General features: G+C 42.4%; 1 protein-coding gene across 1 annotated transcript in view; it reads right to left on the bottom strand.

The window, feature by feature from the left end:
* LOC132827749 (cytoplasmic phosphatidylinositol transfer protein 1-like) overlaps positions 1–22541 on the bottom strand; it is a 285683-nt gene that overhangs the window by 2184 nt on the left and 260958 nt on the right. Inside the window, exons 7-9 of the mRNA XM_060844442.1 lie at positions 14679–14834; positions 3376–3439; positions 1214–1344 (exon numbers count right to left, since the gene is read on the bottom strand). Coding sequence (XP_060700425.1) covers positions 1214–1344; positions 3376–3439; positions 14679–14834 — 351 coding nt within the window. The remainder of the gene's footprint in view (positions 1–1213; positions 1345–3375; positions 3440–14678; positions 14835–22541) is intronic.

The following is a 22541-nucleotide window of genomic DNA, read 5'->3' as shown; positions in this document are numbered from 1 at the left end:
CATATTTCTTTGAAGTTGGTTCTGATTGAGATGTACCCTAATTCTGCTCTTATTTCTGACTCCCAGAAATTGCTAAACATCATCACTCTGGTGTCAATGGCACCAGGGGTCCTATTATTTTTTGCAGTGATTGGATATCAAGTCAAAACCAGCACCGAGATTCAATCATATTCAAGATATAATATTTAGGATAGTAGACTATATTCAAATTTTCATTAATCACAGACTGGTAAATAGCAAGATCTCAATGTTGACCAATGAATCAATATTAATCAATATGATTGATTATATTATCAAACTCCCTGCTCTCAGAAACTGATTTTTCAGCTTTAAACTGCTCTGTGTGCGTATTTTCAAGAAGACCTTGACAGTTATTTTTAACGTAAGTGTTCTGGCAGGAAGCTGATGTACCTGAATTAACTATCGATTTGAAGCTCCACTGACATTTAGTTTTGCAGTGATGACAACAGGAAGTAAAAATGGGCAATGTGGTGCGGCCAATCAAATTCAGTCCAATTCAATTCAATCAACTGGATCAAAGTGACTCCTCTCTGGTGGTGATGTGAATACCTTCATGATCCGCAACACTGTACAATTACAGTGTAATATTTTAATTACTTGTCAAGAAAAGATCCAGTTGCTACTTCAATTATGCCGTGTTTATAGTGTTGAGCCATAGTCAGAAGAACTACCTCCAAGTTTGATGCTGGTTTGTGCTGCTAATGACTTACTTATGTGAACATCAAGTAAAACAGAATTGTGCTTGGCTATGGTGGCTTCCATGGTTGAATAGTTTGCAGCAAACCATTGTTTTGGCTCACGTGAAGTACATGCAGATTGGGTGAGGAACAGAAATGTTGGTAGTATTCAGGAAGCTATTATCCAGCACATGTCATTGTAATCAGGTCTGGAAGGTGAAGGGAATAAATGCCAATCGATGCTGAGTGTGAAATCAAATGGCAATAGTGAACTTTAAGATGCGCACACCTGAAAAAGGGATTAAACATTGATATTTTCAGCACTGCTCAGTGACCGAAAAATCTCTGATCCTAAAAGGGCCCCATGACATGAAACTTCTTGTTCACAATATCCCAATTGTGCACTGCCTTTGTGCTTATAGACTTTTATTTAAAGGGAAAACATTTTGACATCCTTAATTCCCAAAGTAAGGGAGGTTTGTTTCAAAGTGTACTTCAGGAAAAATGTAACATACGCTTGCGTTGCCATCACTCTGTATTTCATCCGCGGAAGGAGAATTTGTGGAAGGCTGATCAAACCAAACTTTTATGTTCGTTTGTTCATGCATATTTTTCTCATAATTCCGTACGTCATCCATAGTCATATCTGTAAAAAGTTCAAGATGTTTCTTGGCAGTTTCTATTGAGGACATTAAACTCAAGGCATGTAGTGGTTTCTGGGTGGAAAACATAAAAAAAGAAAATATTCTAGGTGCAGAAATGGAAGGTTCCAGAAGCAGTGGGGCACGAGCTTTATGTACATTGGCCAGTCGGAGAAAAAAGGTGTGGAAGAAAGAAAAGGGTTAGCAGTAGAAGGAGTGCTCTGGGGAGAGAAAGAAAGGGAAAGAGTGGAGCAGCGCAGGTGTAATCAGTAGGAAACGTGAAAGTAGAAGCCAAATAGATCTTCAAGAAAGTTGCTTTCAGAAGATCATTAGAATACCTGCTACAAGACCTCAAGTCAGACATTTCAGATTTTCAGTGTATTAAAATAAAATTAACTCTTACTTAGACTAATATCGTTCAATCCTTATTACGAAACTCAATACATATGTTGAAATTGTAAAAAGCAATACCTACCTTTTGGAACTGGCTTCTCATTGTTTTTATGAACAGGTGAACACTTTATAGAAATACAAATCCTTATTGAAATGATTATTAAAATGCTCAACGCAAACAGGTGCCTTTACATGTGACTAATTAAAGACAATTGTCACGATAGGTTCATTGAAGCTATCGAGGTAAAAACAATGACTGCAGATGCTGGAAACCAGGTTCTGGATTAGTGGTGCTGGAAGAGCACAGCAGTTCAGGCAGCATCCAAAGTGCAGCGAAATCGACGTTTTGGGCAAAGGCCCTTCATCATTGAAACTATCACCTGAGATACTCTGCATCGATGTGATTTCATAGTATGAAACAGAATTGCGGTAAACAAGTATGTATAAAGTTTGCTACTTAGCATGAGAAAAACGAGAGTTAGGAAATGTTGTCATTCAGAATATTCTACTCCAATGCAAGATCAAGCAACAAACTTAAATATCAAGAAATCTTGCTTGTACAAGACTTTACTGATTAAGATTTCACTATAAATACAGTTAGTTGCACAAGCTTTTTTTGCTTCATAATGTTATTGAGTTTTCCACAAAGCTGTGCTCCTAGGCAGAGCAATGCTGCTCTGGATGGTGATATAGAGTAAAATTTAATGCTTCATAGTGGGGCAGAGAAAGAAGAGTGAACCATGAAAAAGCTATTGCAACCTGATAATGAAGTGGCAAAGGAAGATGTTTGGAAATATCTGGGGACTATGATGTTCAGCAAGGGATGCTATGGAGATTTTGTAAATTGTCTTCAATGTCCCTAGGGTAGGGATAGGAATAAAAATAGCCAGGGTGTCCAATCCATTCTATTTAATAACTCTAGTTAGAAACACAACAATGTAGATATCATACCTGGACTGAGTTAGGTTAGACTGTGACAACTATTGCTTAGTGTTCAGACTCATACAGAAAGAATGGCTGCATATATATGTATTGGATGACTGTAGGATCCTCCAACACCAGAGGAAAGGAGGGAATAAGAGAGACAAACCAGAGACTAGAATTCGATTGTGATCTGATTTTGAGAATCTTCTTGTAACAGGGTGCCAAATGGTCACAGCTTCGTGAATTCTTGATCATAATCACACCATTACATAGGTTCCAAACATGCATCAGACAATTCTTTATTTTTAAACAGCTTCCAACAGCCTTTTGTGAGTTGGAAGCACAGACGGAGACTGTGACATCTGGAAGTCTGTTTGTTCGAAGTCTCTAGGTAATGGTGCAATGGGAGTTGATGTGCAGATGAGACATGATTTAATTAAATGGTGGAGCAGGCCACAGGGATTGAATGGTCTTACCTGAGAAATGATGTAAGCAAGGGACCCAAAGGCTCAAATGGAAAACTGGTTCTGAAAATCCACTGATAATCTTACCATTTTCCACTAGATTTTAAATAAATCTTTTCTCAAAGTCAGAACAACCTTCGGATAGCAAGTCTTTCTCTTATTTTTTTTTAGTCATGTCTTCATACCATATTTCAGATGATAGACACAGAAAAGCTGAATTGCTTATGAACAACGCTGAAAAACAGTTTCACTTACCATACCATTCATCTACCCAGGCAAAAGCCTGTCGGTGGCCAATCATCAGTATATCCCGGATAACCTGGGAACATGGAAATGCCGTTAAGTAGCTAGTTCGGATCCCCATGGAATCTGTCCACAGATACAAAATCACATTCCCCATCTTTTAATCTTATAGAAATTATTCTAAGTCTCAAAATGAAAGGAGATTGAGGTCCGGATCTTTATCCTTTGGTATTTCCAGAGTGTGGGATATCCATCAACCCATCTGAATATACTCCAATCCTGACCCATTCCCATTTCTTGCTATTGTAGATACCTGACATAGGTCTCGTTCCAAGACATGGTCTGTCAGAGTGAGCAGGAGAGTTTAATGCTGCTACAACAGCAACAGAAAGAATTAGGTGCACCATCTGGAACAGCACAAGGGACCTAGTCACTGTGTTGAGTGAAGCACTTGGCCAAGACTGAGGCTTTCAGCAAGAAATGTTTAATTAAGTTGAAGAGAGAGGACCCTTCTGCAAGGCCCTCTCTGATCTTTGACCTTAGCTACTGGTATTACTTTGTGAGGCTACCAGTTTTGTTCACTTGGTGCTCTGGAAGTGTCAGTACATGGGGTGGACATCAGAAAAACACTTAGAGAACCTGGATCCTATCCCTTGCTGTCATTTGCATGGGGTAGATGGGAAGGTAGTAGCCAGCAGTAATCTAGATGCTCGGTGAGTACTGCTTCATAAAAGAAATCCAATTTATGAAGCACATCACTGGAGCTATCTTTACTCAAGCTAAGATGTACTTAAGGAGTGAAGCATTACGACCATGCACTGCCAAACTAGATTCTACTCTAGTTCTAGAGAGTGTTTCTCTTTTTATCCATTCAAATGAAATTTGATTCATTAAACCTAATTGATACAATACCAACAGGTGGTGATACACCTCACAGCTCAAATTTCTCCCCATTATTTGTCATCATCATGGCCAAGTATTTCGAGATTAGGGAGGTCAATCTAGCCAGGTTGACTGTAGGAGCCATACATGTTTGATTTGAAAATGATTGTAGCAAAATGACAAATTAAATTATATATTGCCAAGACTTGTCAGTGAATTGTAGTTCATTTGCATTTCATGTAACAGTACCAATGTATTCTTTGACCATACATGTCTGCATCAATTTCTGAGGCAAGTATATTCTAAAATAACTGTGGAACCCTTCTGCAGATTTTAGTTTAGCAACAGCATCCCCATTCCACATGCATACATATCTTGTGTCATTTACTTTGATAAGAGTGAAGTTGATTGTTTGAACATAGAATATAGAACATTACAGTGCATTACCGGCGCTTCGGCCCTCGATGTTGTGCCGACCTGTGAACCAATCTAAGGCTTATCTAACCGACTCTATTCCAATATCATCCATATGTTTATCCAATGACCACTTAAATGCCCTTAATGATGGCAAGTCTACTACTGGTGCAGGCAGGGCATCCACACCCCTACTTCTCTCTGAGTAAAGAACCTACCTCTGACATATATCCATTATCCTCAATTTAAAGCTATGTCCCCTTGTGCTAGCCATGATCCAAGGAAAAAGGCTCTCACTGTCCACCCTTTCTAATCCTCTGATCATCTTATATGCCTCTCTTAAGTCACCTCTTAACCTTCTTCTCTCTAATGAAAACAGCCTTAAGTCCCTTAGCCTTTCCTCTTAAGACTTTCCCTCCATACCAGGCAACATCCTGGTAAATCTCCTCTGAACCATTTTCAAAGCTTCCACATCCTTCCTATAATGCGGCGACCAGAACTATATGCAATACTCCAAGTGTGGCCACAACAGAGTTTTGTATAGCTGCAATGTGACCTTCTGGCTCCTAAACTCAATCCCTCTACCAATAAAAGCTAATAAACTGGATGCCATCTTAACAAGCCCATCAATTTGGGTGGCAATTTTCAGGGATCTATGTACATGAACAACGAGATCTCTCTGCTCATCCACCCGACCAAGAATCTTACCATTAGCCCAGTACTCTGTACTCCTCTTACTCCTTCCAAAGTGAATCACCTCACACTTTTCCACATCAAACTCCATTTGCTACCTCTCAGCCCAGCTCTGCAGCTTATCTACGTCCCTCTGTAACCTGCAACATCCTTCCGTACTATCCACAACTCCACCAACTTTAGTGTAATTCGCAAATTTACTAACCCATCCTTCTACACCCTCATCCAAGTCTACCGTGGGGAATCTTATCAAACGCTTTACTGAAATCCACATACAGAGGAACCCCGATTATTCGAATGAGATGGGTGGGCATTATTTCGTTCGGATAATCGATTATTCGGTTAATCGATTAAATGCCTTTCCTCTGGGGCTTGGAGTTTTTTTTAAGTCTGCTCCCCATTCAGGAGACGAGGAGATAGCACACCACTCACGAGCCCCCGCCCAATACCAACCTCTGTCCCGTACAACACTGCCCATGCCCCATCCAACACCACCCCTGCCTGCCCCTGCCTCCGCCCCCATCCAACACCCCCCTCCCCCGATCCCTCCCATGCCCGCCCCCAACCCTGTCCAACACTGCCCCCCCGCCCCCTGTCTGAGGCAGCCAGACTGGACACCAACAACAAGTCTGTTGCTGCTGCTGCCTTTGTGGGGTAAGTCTCCAAATAGCGTGCGCACAAACACACACACACAACTTTTAACTGCAACATTTTGACAGGTTCTAACTTTACCCTGTACAGGACAATGTTGGAGAGGTTATCTGGGGAATGGGGGTTTAGGGTACACCCCTCTGTAGAACTCCAGGAAAAGTGTGGGGAAAGAGAGAGGGCAGGAGGTCAGACATTTGAAGACGGTGTTTAGATCAGAGTGGTGCTGGAAAAGCACAGCAGGTCAGGCAGCATCCGAGGAGCAGGAAAATTGATGTTTCGAGCAAAAGCTCTTCATCAGGAATAGAGGCAGGAAGCCTCCAGGGTGGAGAGATAAATTCAGGGGCGGGGGGGCGGGAGCTGGGGAGAAGGTAGCAAAAAGTACAATAGGTGAATGGGAGTGGGATGGAGGTGTTCACCCATTGCTATGTTTGGAGGAGAGTGGTGGGAGAGGACCTGTAAAATTTCCTGGATGGTCTTTCCAATACCCTTCCACCTGCCCTGATCTTTGCATATCTTTATTGTAACACTGACAAGGCCTAGGAATCCTAACCCTAACTGAGGTCCTTAAGTGGACAATTAATGACCACTTAGGAGTGTCTCAACTTTGAGGCATGCTGCTTATGGAAATTTTCATTTGCCATAAATAAAAAGACAATTATCAAGAAGCATAGCATGAATATATTTTGTGTTAAGTGTAAAAATGCAAAACTGGGAGAGAGAAATTATGACAGTGGCTCAGTAATATCATTTCTTTTTAATTGTTTTGAAATAGAATCATATTGAACTCAAAATAGTAATGCTGTTTATCTCTCTACACTGACTGATCTGCTGAGTTTATCCAGCTTTTTATTATAAACCCTAGGGTCTCAATCTTATACTTACAGGTCGTTCTGTTATAACAAGGGTTTCATCAACACAAATTAATGTGTTTGATGAATTGGGGATACTGTTTCTAAAGCACAAACTCTTAAAATGTACGTTGGCTGTGAAGTGATTACAATGCCAACATTTTAAGTGCTGTTTCTAAACTGCAATTTTTCTATAATGTGGAGTTGCACAAGAACACAACCATTGTGTTATTGAAGAACTGACTGTATCTAGCGATGCCCAAGTTGCATTGAGTATTTTGGAGGGTTTTTCACTGCAAGGCTGAGCAAATTATCATCATCTTACCTCATCGAACTCACTGCATTAATCACCTATGCCCTTCCCTATAGTGTCTGATTTCCACCCTATTTCACCCATTCACCACCCAGTGGACATCTATCCAGAGACTGGCATCCCTTGTGCCTGTGCTATCTTTAAAAAAGCTACTGTGCGCTTAGACAAGCTCCAGTATTCTGAAGCTGCCCAGCTGATCAGTGGACAGGATTAGAAAACGGTGGTGAATGGAAGAGGGCAATGCATTTCTTTGACATGGACCTGGAGACGGGGTGGTGTGAAGGAATGGCCAGCAATATAGATAGGTGGACAGTGATGTCACCTTCTCCGCTAGGGTGAATGCCACAATCTTCTCTCTGCTCCCTCACACTAAATCCAACTCTGCTTCCACACTCAGCTGAAACAAGACTCATGCTCTTCCATTGTCACGGTTGCATTTCATACCTTTCCACACTCACCCCAACCTCAGTCCTTTAGTGCACTTCACCACCTTTTCCCCACATGCACCAGCACTAACGGCTGTGCCACCTATTGTAACCTCACTATCTAGCCCCTTTTGCTGATTACAGGAGTACTGAGGCCATAGAGAGCCCAGATGGGTGGAGGGGTGCCTGACATCCAGTTCTTCATTCTCAGTAGTACTGAGGCCTCAGCGAAAGCATCGGGAGGGCTATCATCTGCACCCCCACCAGCCGAGATGCTGACACCTGAGTGGAAACTGTCGACATAGAGAGTGTGGGTACACAATGTGTTGAGCACCTCATGGCGTAAACAGAACAAGGGACTAAACTAAGACATAATGGGAGGGGAGGAAGAAGAAAATCTCCTAAGGGTCCTTTGGTGGAATGGGTGAAAGGGCTTGTATGCGACTATTACTTTCCGAATAAATATTCCTGATGTCAACTTTCATGTATTTGAGTCTCTCTATGTAGATGCTAACCACATCTTAGGGCGACCCGGCAGAACTTTGTGGTAACAGATGAGGCAGTATGGATTGATGTCTGCACCGACAGCTTATTGCACTACCAGGAAGCTGTGTGTACACATAGCATTGGATCATGCTGATACATCTGACTGTCCTTGTTCAACATCCCAGATGCTTGGCTCCCATTTTGCATAAAGATGTAAATATCAAAGAATTGTCCACCAGTGGCTGTGCCAAGTTGGTTCAACATAAATACAGGGCCAATGCTGTCAGATGTCAGGGGTGAAGGCAGCCTGTATGTTGAACATTGCATGGATTGTGATCGATGTTCTTTCCTGTTAAAAGGTAAGTCACAGCTCAAGTCACATACCTCACTGAAGTGGTCACAGCCATTTCCTTCCCCAATGTGTACTTCGATTTCCAGCATGATGGAAGGTGACAGTGAGCATTCCTTTACCAGTGACTTCCAGCCTCAGCCATAATGTACCTGTGAGCCCCAGATATCCACATTTCCTTTCTAGAGCACATCCCATTAACCTGGCAGGTTTCATAATTCTCCAACTCCTGACATTACCCGTCTAAAACATCTACAACCGCCCATCTTTCCCAATCTAGTCCTTGGCATATGAAGTGATTCTGCTCAGTGTGGTCATTCCCTTGAGCCAGAGATACCAGGCTCACATTACACCTGCCTTGCCATTTAGTCATGATCTGGAGGTGCTGGTTTTGGACTGGGCTGGACAAAGTTAAAAATCACAACCACCTGATGAAGGAACTGCGCTCTGAAAGCTAGTACTTTCAAATAAACCCGTTAGACTATAACCTGGTGTTGTGTGATTTTTAACCTTGCCATTTAGCACAGACACAAACCTTCTTGCGGTTGTCAGCAAGTCTCAGTCAAATCAAGGGGATAGCCTATACTCAGGGGTCCCAACATAGTAGGTCAAGGGCAGCCTCTGACATATCCAGGGGCTTGGATATGGCCAATCAGCCATTTGGGGTAGTCAGAGTCAGGATGGTCTTCACATGATCGGTGGGGAGCTGAATATTGGGCACCATTCCACTTGTCTTTACATTTTCTGTCCTGCTAGGCACTGTCTGTCTCCTGAAATGACAGGTAGTTATTAAGGGAGATGAAAGAGAATGGCATAGCTGTTACTTTTGTATGGAGGTGAGTGAGTGATTAGGCAGTGAAGAGGGCAGGCAGGGTGAGTGGTATCGGGGTGAAGGTAGGTGAGAGTGAGTGAGGGGAGATGTTACAGCAACAGTGACAGTGATGGAGCATGAGCCTTAGTGAGAGGTGGTTGCAGTAGCAGAGACAGAGTGAGTGCAGATATTGGAGAGAAGATGGTGGCACTTACCCCGGCAAAGTGAAGCAGGTTCCTTCAGATGGCTGAGATTGTATTAACACAGGTAGTACCCTCAGACCAGGCTGGCATGTTTTAACATCACTACTGATCCTGAGGGAAAATGAAGTTCCCTGTGTGCACTATTCCATCCATTAGCAGGGCACTGAATTCTCCCTGTATGTCACGGCCAGGGCAAATTTCAGCAACTTGCAGGACAGTTGCAGACTGACAGGAGTTTGTCCTGGTGCACAATGGGCATTTACAGATAGTGAAGACACAAAAGGTGCTGGTAAATTTTAGGATATGCACTGAGTGTGAGTTGTTCTCAGACAGCATATGGGAAGCGGTGGGGTGGAGCAAGTAGTTAATGAGGTGAGTTTGGTAAAATGCAGTGAGAAAAACCATTTGGCTTCAGACAGAAGACACTCCTAAAAACTCTACGCAACTCAGATTTAGCCAAGAAAAAGTATGATTCAGCCCAATAATAAATGATTGGTGTGTGTCCAATGCACTGATCCATGAACACCCAGTTCACAGAATGGTATAGTAAGGTTATCTTGATCAACCAACATAATGAGTCATGGAATTACAGGATGTGGCTTATAACCAAGTTCCCAATGTCACAAAGGCCACCAATGGCAGTGAATAATGGGAGGCTCTTCATCCTCATCCCCCAACCCAGGGCAAGTCAGACGAGTGCTGACAAAGGCCTGTGAGGTCTAACTGCCCGATTTTCAGTTGCTGATTAATGAGTGAGACCAAAAGGGACAAGGAAAATAGAAAGTTATGCTACACACCCGATTTAAGAGGCTCCGGGAGAACAGATGCTTGGCAATGTTATAGACTGAACACCATGATTTATTTAGTTCATTGTAAATAAGAAAGAAAAACAGGAAAGTGGTACAACTTATTTTGGTGGCTGGTTGCTTTTAATTGAATGTCTGAACATGATGTATTGTTTCAGCTGAGGAAGCAGATGTTCAGTGTAGCCTAGCTGGTCATTTGTGATTTGTTCTGTGTTGTTTTGTGAATTCCAACAGAATTTCCAAACATATGAGTTCGGACAAATAAGCCACTCAGCCCCTTGAGCTTGTTCCAACTTTCAACAAAATCTGATCTGATTACTTAACAATGCCCTCTAACCTGCTAATTTCTTACCGTGTATAAGAATCTATCTACCTGTCTTAAGTATATTCAAAGACTCTGCTTCCACTACATTTTCGAAGAGCGTTTCAGATTCACAACATTCAGTGAGGGGGGAGAAAAACCTCTCCTCATCTCTGACTTAAATAGACCCCTTGCTTTTAAACAGTGACCCCCTAATTCTAGCCTTTCTGCTGCCGCTCTTCCAATTAAGTTTGTGGTGGAAAGGCACAGGGAAGGTCTTCCCCCTAACTCACCCTAATGCCCACTGCCATTAACACAGCAGAGGCAGGGGAACAGAAAACACATGCATGCTTGCCATCCCAGCTCTGGCAGGGGAACACTGAGACCTGATGAGAGCCAGAGCCCTGTCATTGATGTTGAACCCTCCCCCCCTCCTCATGCTCCATAAACAGAACACTCTGCTGCCATCACAATTGTAGCCTGGAATCCACTGATGATCCTAGACCTTGGGTAGGTGTTATACTGGCAGCAGCCATTGAAACTTCCACCAAACCTCCAGTGCTGCTACCAGTCAAAGGACCAGCTGCTTTAATGGCTCTTGATCCTGTGGAATGCCTACCACTGTCCACACAAGGCCCTAAATAACACTTCATCCACAAGCCTTCCCTGAGAGTCTACACAAGACTATGACAACCCTACTGTTTCTATTAAATACACTCCACAACACTTATTTTTATAACATTCCACGTTTTTCCTGCCATTATAGGTCTCGAATAGGAATCGACTAGATTTGTCAACTTTCACAGACAGAAGACTTTCACAGTGTTTTGATGTTTTCACTGTTAACAAATGGAAGTACCAATATAACTACACATGACTGAAAGGATGCAGGTGATAAGCTCTTGAGAAGGTTGCACTGTTGGGAAGTGATTTATGATGGTGTGACTTGTTGCATGAAACGGTTTATGGCATAGAACAATAATTGTCTGTACTATGGGAAATATGGCAGTTCTGTGACAAGAAGATGTTACAATTCCAATGCTATTAATTGGAAAAGGGAAGGAACAGCAGGTAGAAATATTGAAGGTAATGAATAATGAGTTTGCCTAACTTTAGAAATTCAAAGGCAGTTTCAGAGTTCATCCAATTGATGGTAAAACTGCACTAATTTGGAGCCTGTGGAGTTAGGTCATACAGTCATAGAGATGTACAGCATGGAAACAGACCCTTTGGTCCAACCTGTCCGTGCCGACCAGATATCCCAACCCAATCTAGTCCCACCTGCCAACACCCGGCCCATATCCCTCCAAACCCTTCCTATTCATATACCCATCCAAATGCCTCTTAGATGGTGCAATTGTACCAGCCTCCACCACATCCTCTGGCAGCTCATTCCATACATGGACCACCCTCTGCATGAAAAAGTTGCCCCTTAGGTCTCTTTTATATCTTTCCTGTCTCACCCTAAACCTATGCCCTCTAGATCTGGACTCCCCGACCCCAGGGAAAAGACTTTGTCTATTTATCCTATCCATGCCCCTCATAATTTTGTAAACCTCTATAAGGTCACCCCTCAGCCTCTGACATTCCAAGGAAAACAGCCCCAGCCTGTTCAGCCTCTCCCTATAGTTCAAATCCTCCAACCCTGGCAACATCCTTGTAAATCTTTTCTGAACCCTTTCAAGTTTCACAACATTTTTCCGATCGGAAGGAGACCAGAATTGCAAGCAATATTCCAACAGTGGCCTAACCAATGTCCTGTACAACTGCAACATGACCTCCTAACTCCTGTACCCAATAGTCTGACCAATAAAGGAAAGCATACCAAATGCCTTCTTCACTATCCTATCTACCTGTGACTCCACTTGTATGGAGCTATGAACCTGTACTCCAAGGTCTCTTTGTTCAGCAACACTCCCTAGGACCTTACCATTAAGTGTATATGTTCTGCTAAGATTTGCTTTACCAAAATGCAGCAGCTCTCATTCATCTGAATTAAACTCCATCTGCCACTTCTCAGCCCATTGGCCCATCTGGTCCAGATCCTGTTGTATTCTGAGGTAACCCTCTTCGTTGTCCACTACACCTTCAATTTTGGTGTCATCTGCAAACTTACTAACTGTACCTCTTATGCTCACATCCAAATCATTTACGCAAATGACAAAAAGTAGAGGAACCAGCACCGATCCTTGTGGCACTCCACTGGTCACAGGCCTCCAGTTGAAAAACAACCCTCTACCACCACCCTCTGTCTTCTACCTTTGAGCCAGTTCTGTATCCAAATGGCTAATTCTCCCTGTATTCCATGAGATCTAATCTTGCTAATCAGTCTCCCATGGGGAACCTTGTCTAATGCCTTATTATAGGCATTCATATAGATCACATCTATTGCTCAGCCCTCATCAATCCTCTTTGTTACTTCTTCAAAAAACTCAGTCAAGTTTGTGAGACATGATTTACCACGCACAAGCCATGTTGACTGTCCCTAATCAGTCCTTGCCTTTCCAAATACATGTACATCCTGTCCCTCAGGATTCCCTCCAACAACTTGCCCACCACCGAGGTCAGGCTCACCGGTCTATAGTTCACTGGCTTGTCTTTACCATCCTTCTTAAACAGTGGCACCACGTTTGCCAACCTCCAGTCTAACGGCACCTCACCTGTGACTATCGATGATACAAGTATCTCAGTAAGAGGTCCAGCAATCACTTCTCTAGCTTCCCACAGAGTTCTCGGGTACACCTGATCAGGTCCTGGGGATTTATCCACTTTTAACTGTTTCAAGACATCCAGCACTTCCTCCTCGGTAATCTGGACATTTTGCAAGATGTCACCATCTATTTCCCTACAGTCTATATCTTCCGTATCCTTTTCCACAGTAAATACTGATGTAAAATATTCATTTAGTATCTCCACCATTTTCTGTGACTCCACACAAAAGCTGCCTTGCTGATCTTTGAGGGGCCCTATTCTCTCCCTCGTTACCCTTTTGTGCTTATTGTATTTGTAAAAACCCTTTGGATTCTCCTTAATTGTATTTGCCAAAGCTATCTCATGTCCCCGTTTTGCCCTCCTGATTTCCCTCTTAAGTATACTCCTACTTCCTTTATACTCTTCTAAGAATTCACTCGATCTATCCTGTCTATACCTGACATATGCTTCATTCTTTTTCTTAACCAAACCCTCAATTTCTTTAGTCATCCAGCATTCCTTATACCTACCAGCCTTCCCTTTCACCCTGACAGGAATATACTTTCTCTGGATTCTTGTTATCTCATTTCTGAAGGCTTCCCATTTTTCAGCCGTACCTTTACCTGCGAACAGCTGTGTCCAATCAGCTTTTGAAAGTTCTTGCCTAATACAGTCAAAATTGGCCTTTCTCCAAATTAGATCTTCAACTTTTAGGTCTGGTTTATTCTTTTCCATCACTATTTTAAAACGAATAGAATTATGGTCGTTGGCCCCAAAGTGTTCCCCCACTGACACTCAGTCATCTGCCCTGCTTTATTTCCCAAGAGTAGGTCAAGTTTTGCACCTTCTCTAGTAGTACATCCACATTCTGAATCAGAAAATTGTCTTGTATGCACTTAAGAAATTCCTCTCCATCTAAACCGTGAACACTATGGCAGTCCCAGTCGATGTTTGGAAAGTTAAAATCCCCTACCATAACTACCCCATTATTCTTACAGATAGCTGAGATCTACTTACAAGTTTGCTTCTCAATTTCCCTCTGATTATTCGGGGGTCTATAATACAATCCCAATAAGGTGATCATCCATTTCTTATTTCTTAGTTCCACCCAAATAACTTCCCTGGATGTATTTCTGGGAATATCCTCCCTCAGCACAACTGTAATGCTATTCCTTATCAAAAATGCCGCTCACCCTCCTCTCTTGCCTCCCTTCCTATCCTCAGATTATCAAAGTCAATGAAAAGGAAAGTCAGCAATAAAAAATGGGAAGCTGATTTGCCATGAGCAGATTTTGAGTGAGAGGCACAGACCGATTTCAGCCCTATGATGCTAAATCATTCACCTTAAATTACAAATTCTAATATGTCAACTCCTGAAACAGACCCATGATATTATACACAACCAAACATTTCTTGGTGTTTCATACTTCACTTTGACTGACCTTGTGTACAAATTGCTCGACTCTTGTCTGAAGTCCCCAGACTTCAAATTTAACAGTCACCAGTTTATAAGAACACATTATTGGCTTCTGACTTTCCCTCCAGCCTTCTTTCAGCATGCCTCGCTGTGTCTTCTCTGATTTAAAATACCTGAGGTCCTGAAACATAATGAAATGTCACACTGTTTTTATTTCATGTTTTTCAGAACAAATACAATCATTAAAGTTATTGTACAAGGTAACAATTCTGGAAGAAAAATCATTTTCATTACAAAATTTTACATCGATGCACATAATTCAGAAGGAACACAATCATTTTATACTACTATTTAAATCATGTTTTTTAATTCACAGGCAACAAATACCTCAGAGTTTTACCTCATATGCTTTGCAAATAAATTTTTTAAAGGCTCCTATTTCTTGCTAATCTTTCTTTCAGCATGTCATAATACATCAAAAAAAAAGCTGGGCAGGTAAACATCCCCAGACAAGAATGTATTTCTTAGAAGCTTTTTGAAGACTCATCATCTTAATTTCCTTTCCTTCCAGTTGAGAAGTGCACTTTATAAAGCACTTCTAACATCACAGCTCAGGCAGGAAATTGATGGCACATGGAATTAACAGTTTGAACCCAAATCCTGCTGTTATACTTCACAGTGTCTGATGTTCAAAAGCTCTGTACTTCTGTGTCACCTGCAAGATTTTTCTCAAAGTGCACTACTTATTCGTTTCCCTTTGCATCTTTGGTATTCCTAAATAGACACTAAAAGCACTCTTTCTCAGACAAAAGAACAGCTAAGTGACCAGAGAGTAAGCTTTTTAACAAAGTTCTCTTCACAGTGTTACCTCTAGTAATTTTACTTCCAGCTTTTCTTAGTACAGTGTGTGGAGAAGTTATTGGCCTCAGATTCTTCGATTGGAGGAACAACTATTGTTGGAAATGCAGCCACAAATGCTAGTCTTGTGATTCAAAGGATGATATGAATGAATGAATAATCATCACATATATCTATGGAGGTCCAGTGAAAAGTGCATATGGATATGGCATGGAAAAAGGCCATTCAGCCGACTGTTTTGATTAAAGAACTGTTCAATTTTTAGGCAATGCATTCCAGATTGTGAAAGATTCCCCAGCCAAGTGTACTGAGTCATCATGACTGCCTAAAAGAAATCTGTACGTTTGAAAAAGTGTTTTCAGTTTCATAGACTTCACTTTAATAAATTGAAATTGTACTGGATTGACGATATTATCGTGAGGGACAAATATATTCATTTTTATTGTGTCTTTCATGGCTTCCACAAGGTATAGAATCACAATTAGGCCATTTGGCCCATCAAGCCTGCTCTCCCATTTGATCATGGCTGATATGTTTTTCAACCTCATTTTCCTTATTTCTTTCCATAAACCTTGATCCCCTTACTATTCAAGAATCTATCTATTTCTGTCTTAAATACACTCAGTGACTTGGCCTCTATAGCTTTCTGCGACAATGAGGTCCACAAATTAACAACACTGGCTAAAGAAATTTCTCTTCATTATAGTTCTGAAAGGTTGTCCCTTCACTCTGAGGCTGTGCCCTCAGGTCCTAGTCTCTCCTCCTAGTGGAAACATCTCCCCCATGCCTGCTCTATTCAGGCCTCTCAGGATTCTGTAAGTTTCAATCAGATCCCCCTCATCCTTCTAAACTCCATCGAGTATAGACCCAGAATCCTCAATCACTCCTCATATGACAAACTCTTCATCCCTGGGATCACTCTTATGAACCTTCTCTGGAACCTCTCCAAGGCCAGCATATCCTTTCTTAGATATGGGCCCAAAACTGTTCACAATTTTCCAAATGCAGTCTGATTAGAGCCTTATACAGTGTTAGTGGTACATCCTTGCTCATATATTCTAGCCCTCTTGAAATTAAATCTAACATTGCATATGCATTCCAAACTGCAATTGAACCTGCATGTAAACCTTAAGAGAATCCTGAAATAGGACTCCCAAGTCTCTTTGTGCTTCAACTTCTGAAGCCTTTGCCCATTTAGAAAATAGGCAAAAGCGAGGACTGCAGATGCTGGAAATCAGAGTCTGGATTAGAGTGGTGCTGGAAAAGCACAGCAGGTCAGGCAGCATCCAAGGAGTTGGAAAATCAGATGCTGCCTGACTTGCTGTGCTTTTCCAGCACCACTCCCATTCAGAAAATAGTTGACGTCTTTATTCTTCCTACCAAAGCACATCACCTCAGACATTGTATTCTATCTGCCACTTCTTTGCCTACTTTTCTAGCCTGCCTAAGTCCTTCTGCAGCCTCCCCACTTCCTCAACATTCCCTGTCCCACCACCTTTCTTTGTGTCACCTGCAAATTTAGCATCAATACCCTCAGTCAGCTTTCGGCCATCCCATTGTACTGTATGACCAATTAAGTACTTTATGAAGTCATGTTCTTGAAATTGTACTGTGGGCGTGCGTATTCAGCTCATACTCAGATTTTATTTTCGTTTCAAGAACATAATTTAATTTCATTCTCAGTCTTTTCATTTGTTCCATCCAGTCTGTGGTCTGAGATACTAACACATCAAAGCAAAGCTAGTCAGTTAACAGCTTTGTAGCTGCAAATATATCTGAATGATCTTTAGTTTTTGACTATTTTTTGCAACTAGATTTACTGGATAAATCATTATTTATTTCTGCATTTCATTCTGCATCACATAACAGATGTGATAAAACTGATTCTGAGCTCATTTATAGTTTATCGGATCTTTAAGGACATGTAAATATTAGATCTCAGATGCAAATTGAGCATCATCCATCCTTTTAACATCATAACGTTCAGTACTTTGGGCGGCACGGTGGCAAGCAAATGCTGCCTCGCAGCGCCAAGAGACCCAGGTTTAATTCCCGCCTCAGGTGACTCTCTGTGTGGAGTTTGCACATTCTCCCTGCGTCTGCGTGGCTTTCCCCCGGATGCTCTTGTTTCCTCCCACTATCCAAAAGTGTGCAGGTCAGGTGAATTGGCCATGCTAAATTGCCCTTAGTGTTAGGTAAAGGTAGGAGAATGGGTTTGGGTGGGTTACACTTCGGTGGGTCGGTGTGGACTTGTGGGCTGAAGGGCCTGATTCCACACTGTAAGTAATCTAATCTAGTCAGTCACTTTGTCCAGGACACAGACAAATGCGTGAACATGATTGTCGTTAAATGCTAACATAAAGGTTATAGTGAAAACTAATGTTTTCCTCGGGCTGAGTCTTATAGGGAGCTGAACGATGTGGGCTGTGGTAAGGAATGTGGCTGAATCATCTGAGAAATCCAGTAAGGCCGATCTTGAATGGGCTATTGGGAACAACTCGCTGCATCTTTTAACTAAATTCTGAATATCAAGACGAGACTCTCATTAGGCAGCAGCAAGTTTTCTATTGAGGGGAATTATTGCTTGTTAAAGACCTTACTAACTGAACATCTCACCTCATTAACATGCAACCTCCTGGCCTGGAGGTGATATCACACAGATCCCTCTGCATTTTCCACTCAGGGCACTGAAGAGGTAATTGGGTCCTCCACCCCACTCTGCCTGCATCCCTCTGATTCTTGAAAGTTGAAGCTGAGGGGGTTCAACCTGAATCTGGAAAGGTGACCCTTGAATGTCTTGCCCAGCCAGACACGTGTGCCCCTGGGGTTCACGACATCAACCTCCAGGGCTAATGGGGTAAACAGCTGTGCAGGCTCCCTCTACCCAAGCTGCTGAACAAGGGAGTGCACGAAGGAGGGAGAAAAAGAAGAAAACGTAATGAGGGCACTTTGGTGATAAGAGTGAAAATTATATATAAATGTTCCTGATTTTAACTTATAGGTGGTTGTGAGTCTCTCTGTGTCAGTGCTAAATGCATTTTCACATCATCTGGCAGCTCTTCAAGGCTTCGGATGACGCTCAATTGATTGAGGTTTGCCCTGAAAGCCTACTGCACCATCTGGAAACAGGGAGATCAATGTGTGTACACGACATTGGATCATGCTGACACCATTGGCCCTCCCTGTTCAGCATCCATAATGTTTAGATCCTTTTGTATGCAAAGGGTTAGCTGAGTGGCTGTGCTAAGAAGGTGCAAGACAAACAGAGGGTCAATAAGATATCTAAACCTCTCTGTGGATCCTCCACATCCTCTGCACAGTTTGCCTTTCCATTTAATTTAGTGTCAGCACCAAGGGTAGGCTGCCTACTTGCCTCGGTGAAATATATTGTCTCTGGCCAATGTTATATCCCTTTAAAAGCTCTTTTTAAAATTGGTGTTTGCTGCAGCTCCCTCCTTCACACAATGAGCCACTTATTGCATCCACTGCAAGTGTGGTCAGAGTAATTTTGTATCATGTTGGAAAGTGACAGTGGCCCACACCCTCGACTGACATGACTGGACAGCCTCAAGCAAGACATGACCAGACTTCCTAATGGTGCCTGTCCACCTCCTTAACTACATTAGCTCTGACCCCATAATGGCTACTATAGAGCCAATAAATGGACCGTTACTCATGCTCTGGATAGCAGAAACAAAGATCTCCTCACCATACCCGATGAACTTGACTGGTATCAGACACTGCCTTTGAATACTGTGCCTGGATCCCTTGACTGATGGATACCTCCATGAATTCCACTGAGGACCACTCATAGTTTCATAGTAATAGAAGCAGGAGTAGGCCATTTAGCCCATCAAAACTGCTCCACCATTCATTAATTAAGATTATGGCTGATCTATCCATCATCTCAGCTCCTCCTACCTGTATTGTCTCATAACCCTTAATTCCCCTACCACGCAAAAACCCATCCAACTGTGTCTTAAATATATTTAATGAAGCTGCCTCTATTCTTCCTTGGGCAGAGAATTCAATCAGAAAAAGAGGACTGCAGATGCTGGTGCTGGGAAAGCACAGCAGGTCAGGCAGCATCTAGGGAGCAGAAGGATAGACATTTCTGGCAAAAGCCTTTCATCAGGAACGAGGCTTGTGGGTCAGGGCTGAAAGATAAATAGGAGTGGGTGGGTCTGGGGGGAAGGTAGCTGGAAATGCGATGGGTCGATGAGGGTGGGGGTGAAAGTGATAGAAATTCCATAGATCCACTACTCTCTCGGAAAAGCAGTTCCTCCACATGTCTGTCCCTCTAACCTTGAGGCCATGTCCCCAGTCCTAGTCTCACCCACCAGCAGAAACAACTTGCCTGTTTCCTATCTATCCCTTTCATAATTTTATATGTTCCTGTAAGATTCCCTCTCATTCTTCTAAATTCTAGCAAGTACAGCCCAAAGTAGTTCAAACTCTCCTCATTCAGTAACCCTCTCATCTCCGGAATCAACCTGGAGAATCTCCTCTGCATCGCCTCCAAAGCCAGCGTATCCTTCCTCAAGTAAGGAGAGCAGAACTGTACACAATTCTCTCAGTATGGCCTCACCAACACGCCTTACAATTGCAACAGAACCTCCCTGCTCTGAAATTCAATCCAACTAGCAATGAAAGCCAATATTCTGTTTGCCTTCCTGTTGCCCCTGTAAATCACCGTTTAGTGATTCCTCTACAAGCACTCCTGAGTCTCTCTGCATAAGAGCATGCTGCAATCTTTTACCATTTAACTAATATTTTGGCCTACTATTTTTATTTCCAAAGTGGATAACCTCACATTTACCAACATTGTACTCCATCTGCCAGATCCTTGCCCATTCACTTAACCTATCAAAATCTCTCTGCAGACTCTCCACATCCTTTGCACAGTTTGCGTTTCCACTCAATTTAGTGTCATCAGCAAACGTGAATACATTACACTCAGTCTCATTTTCCAAATTGTTTATATATATCATAAACAGTTGCGGGCCCAACACTGACCCCTGCAGCATCCCACTTACCACAGATCTCCAACCAGAGAAACATCCATTTATCCCAACTCTCTGCTTTCTATTGGTTAACCGGTCCTCTTTCCATGCATTCTTATCTTATGGATGAGCCTTTTATGAGGCATCTTATCGAACGCCATCGGAAATGCAAGTATACAACATCCATCTGTTCCCCTCCATCCACTGTGCTTGTTACATACTCAAAGAACTCCAGTAACCTTCCCTTTCTGAATCCACACTGCGTCTGCCTGATGGAACCCTTTTTATCCAGATGTCTCACTATTTCTTCTTTATTGATAGCCTCCAGCATTTTCTTGACTACAAATGTTAAGTTTACTGACCTATAGTTACCTGCCTTTCACCTACACCCTTTCTTAAACAGCGATATGACATACGCTGTTTTCCAGTCCAACAGGACCTGCCTGGAGTCCAGTGAATTTTGGTAAATTGCCATTAACACATCTACTCTAACTCCTGCCATTTCTTTCAGCACCCTGGGATGTATTCCATGTGGACCAGGGGATTTACCCACCTTTAGACCTCAAGTTTGCTAAACACTACCCCTTTAGTGACAACAATTGAATTGAGGTTCTCACCTCCCATTGTATCCTCCCATCATATTGTCACTCCCCTAAGAGTTGGATACCTATACGCCTCACTGTGTTCAAATTTTTTTTCACCCTATGATCTACCTGTTCTGCTCGCAAACAAATCTTTTCACTGTACTTAGGTACACGTGACAATAAATCAAATCAAATCGTATGGCTGTAGCAGTTGCAGTACATGAAATAGGTGTGAGATTGACATAGCACTGTTTTGCAAGATGTGCTCACTTTTGAGTAAAGCCTACTTAGCAGCAAGGCAAGCTACTTGTTTATGTGACCGTGCTAATTGGCATGGCAAGACAAGTCAAGGCAAGGAAGGGCTGCTATGAGCATGCAGATAGGTGCTAAGTGAGTGAGGACTAAAGAGAGCAAGTGAAAAGCCCTTAGATGCAGCCCAGTCTTGTCTACGAATTGCATGCCTTTGTGCAAAGTGTCCCAGTCACAATCTTCTGCAGCTAGTTGACAGTATGCCCCACAATGTAAATCTGTGCTTCTGGAGTGCACAAGAAGTTGGCAGATACCAGATGTCAATGTCGGAGGATGCAGCATGTACGTGACTGTTGCATATGGATTGTGTCCTGGGCTGCAGTTTAGTTGTAGGCAACATGAATGTTGCTTGAAGCAAGTGGTGAGCTGAATCTGTCAAGGACATGATCTGATTTCCTCATTTAGTTTTCCTGATGTTCAACTCGCTTGGCAAGTTTTGTCAACTGGGAAGATGTATATTATTAAGCCAAATTGTGCCATTAACCAGGCATTTAATAAAGGTTAATCCCTGCCAATTGGTATCTTGCTACAGCCTCGTGAGAACCTTGCCATGCTGTTTGTGAAAACTATAAAAGTTGTCGAGAATTGCTCCCGATGTCAAGATGGGCCTCACCACACTTGATGCCTGATTCTGCCACACATCTTGTCATGGCCCTCAAAATTAAAACAAGGAACAGTGGGTGCTGGACACCTGAAACAAGCAAAAAACAGAAGGGTTTGTTGCAAAGAAGGGCATTAGACTCAAAACGTTAACTCTGATTTCTGTCCACAATGATGCCAGACATGCTCCGTTTCTTCAGTAATTTCTGTGTTAATTTGCCATAGCTCACATTGTTCAGACTTCTGTACAATTCTGCCAGTAGTCTACTTAGTTTCCAAGGCTGTCACAGTCACAGACAGAAGAAATCTAGCAGGCTTTCAGTTTCCTTTGGCTGAACATTCCTTATCTCTGTGCTGAAAACCAAGGGAATGTGAATAGGAGAACTAGAGGAAGCATAGTTTCTGGGCAGCTATGACAGTCAGTGTCAAAGTTATCAACGCAGGATAGGAACAAGTTATTTGAGTTACTTTTGTGATGGTGCAGGAATGTGCCATATAAGGAGACCAAGAAGACAGGAAGCAAAGATGTACACA

Source organism: Hemiscyllium ocellatum, chromosome 25 (genome assembly GCF_020745735.1).
Source record: "Hemiscyllium ocellatum isolate sHemOce1 chromosome 25, sHemOce1.pat.X.cur, whole genome shotgun sequence".
NCBI classification, from domain to species: domain Eukaryota; kingdom Metazoa; phylum Chordata; class Chondrichthyes; order Orectolobiformes; family Hemiscylliidae; genus Hemiscyllium; species Hemiscyllium ocellatum.
The sequence above is the reverse complement of the archived record's forward strand: the minus strand, read 5'-3'. Positions and strand labels throughout refer to the sequence as shown.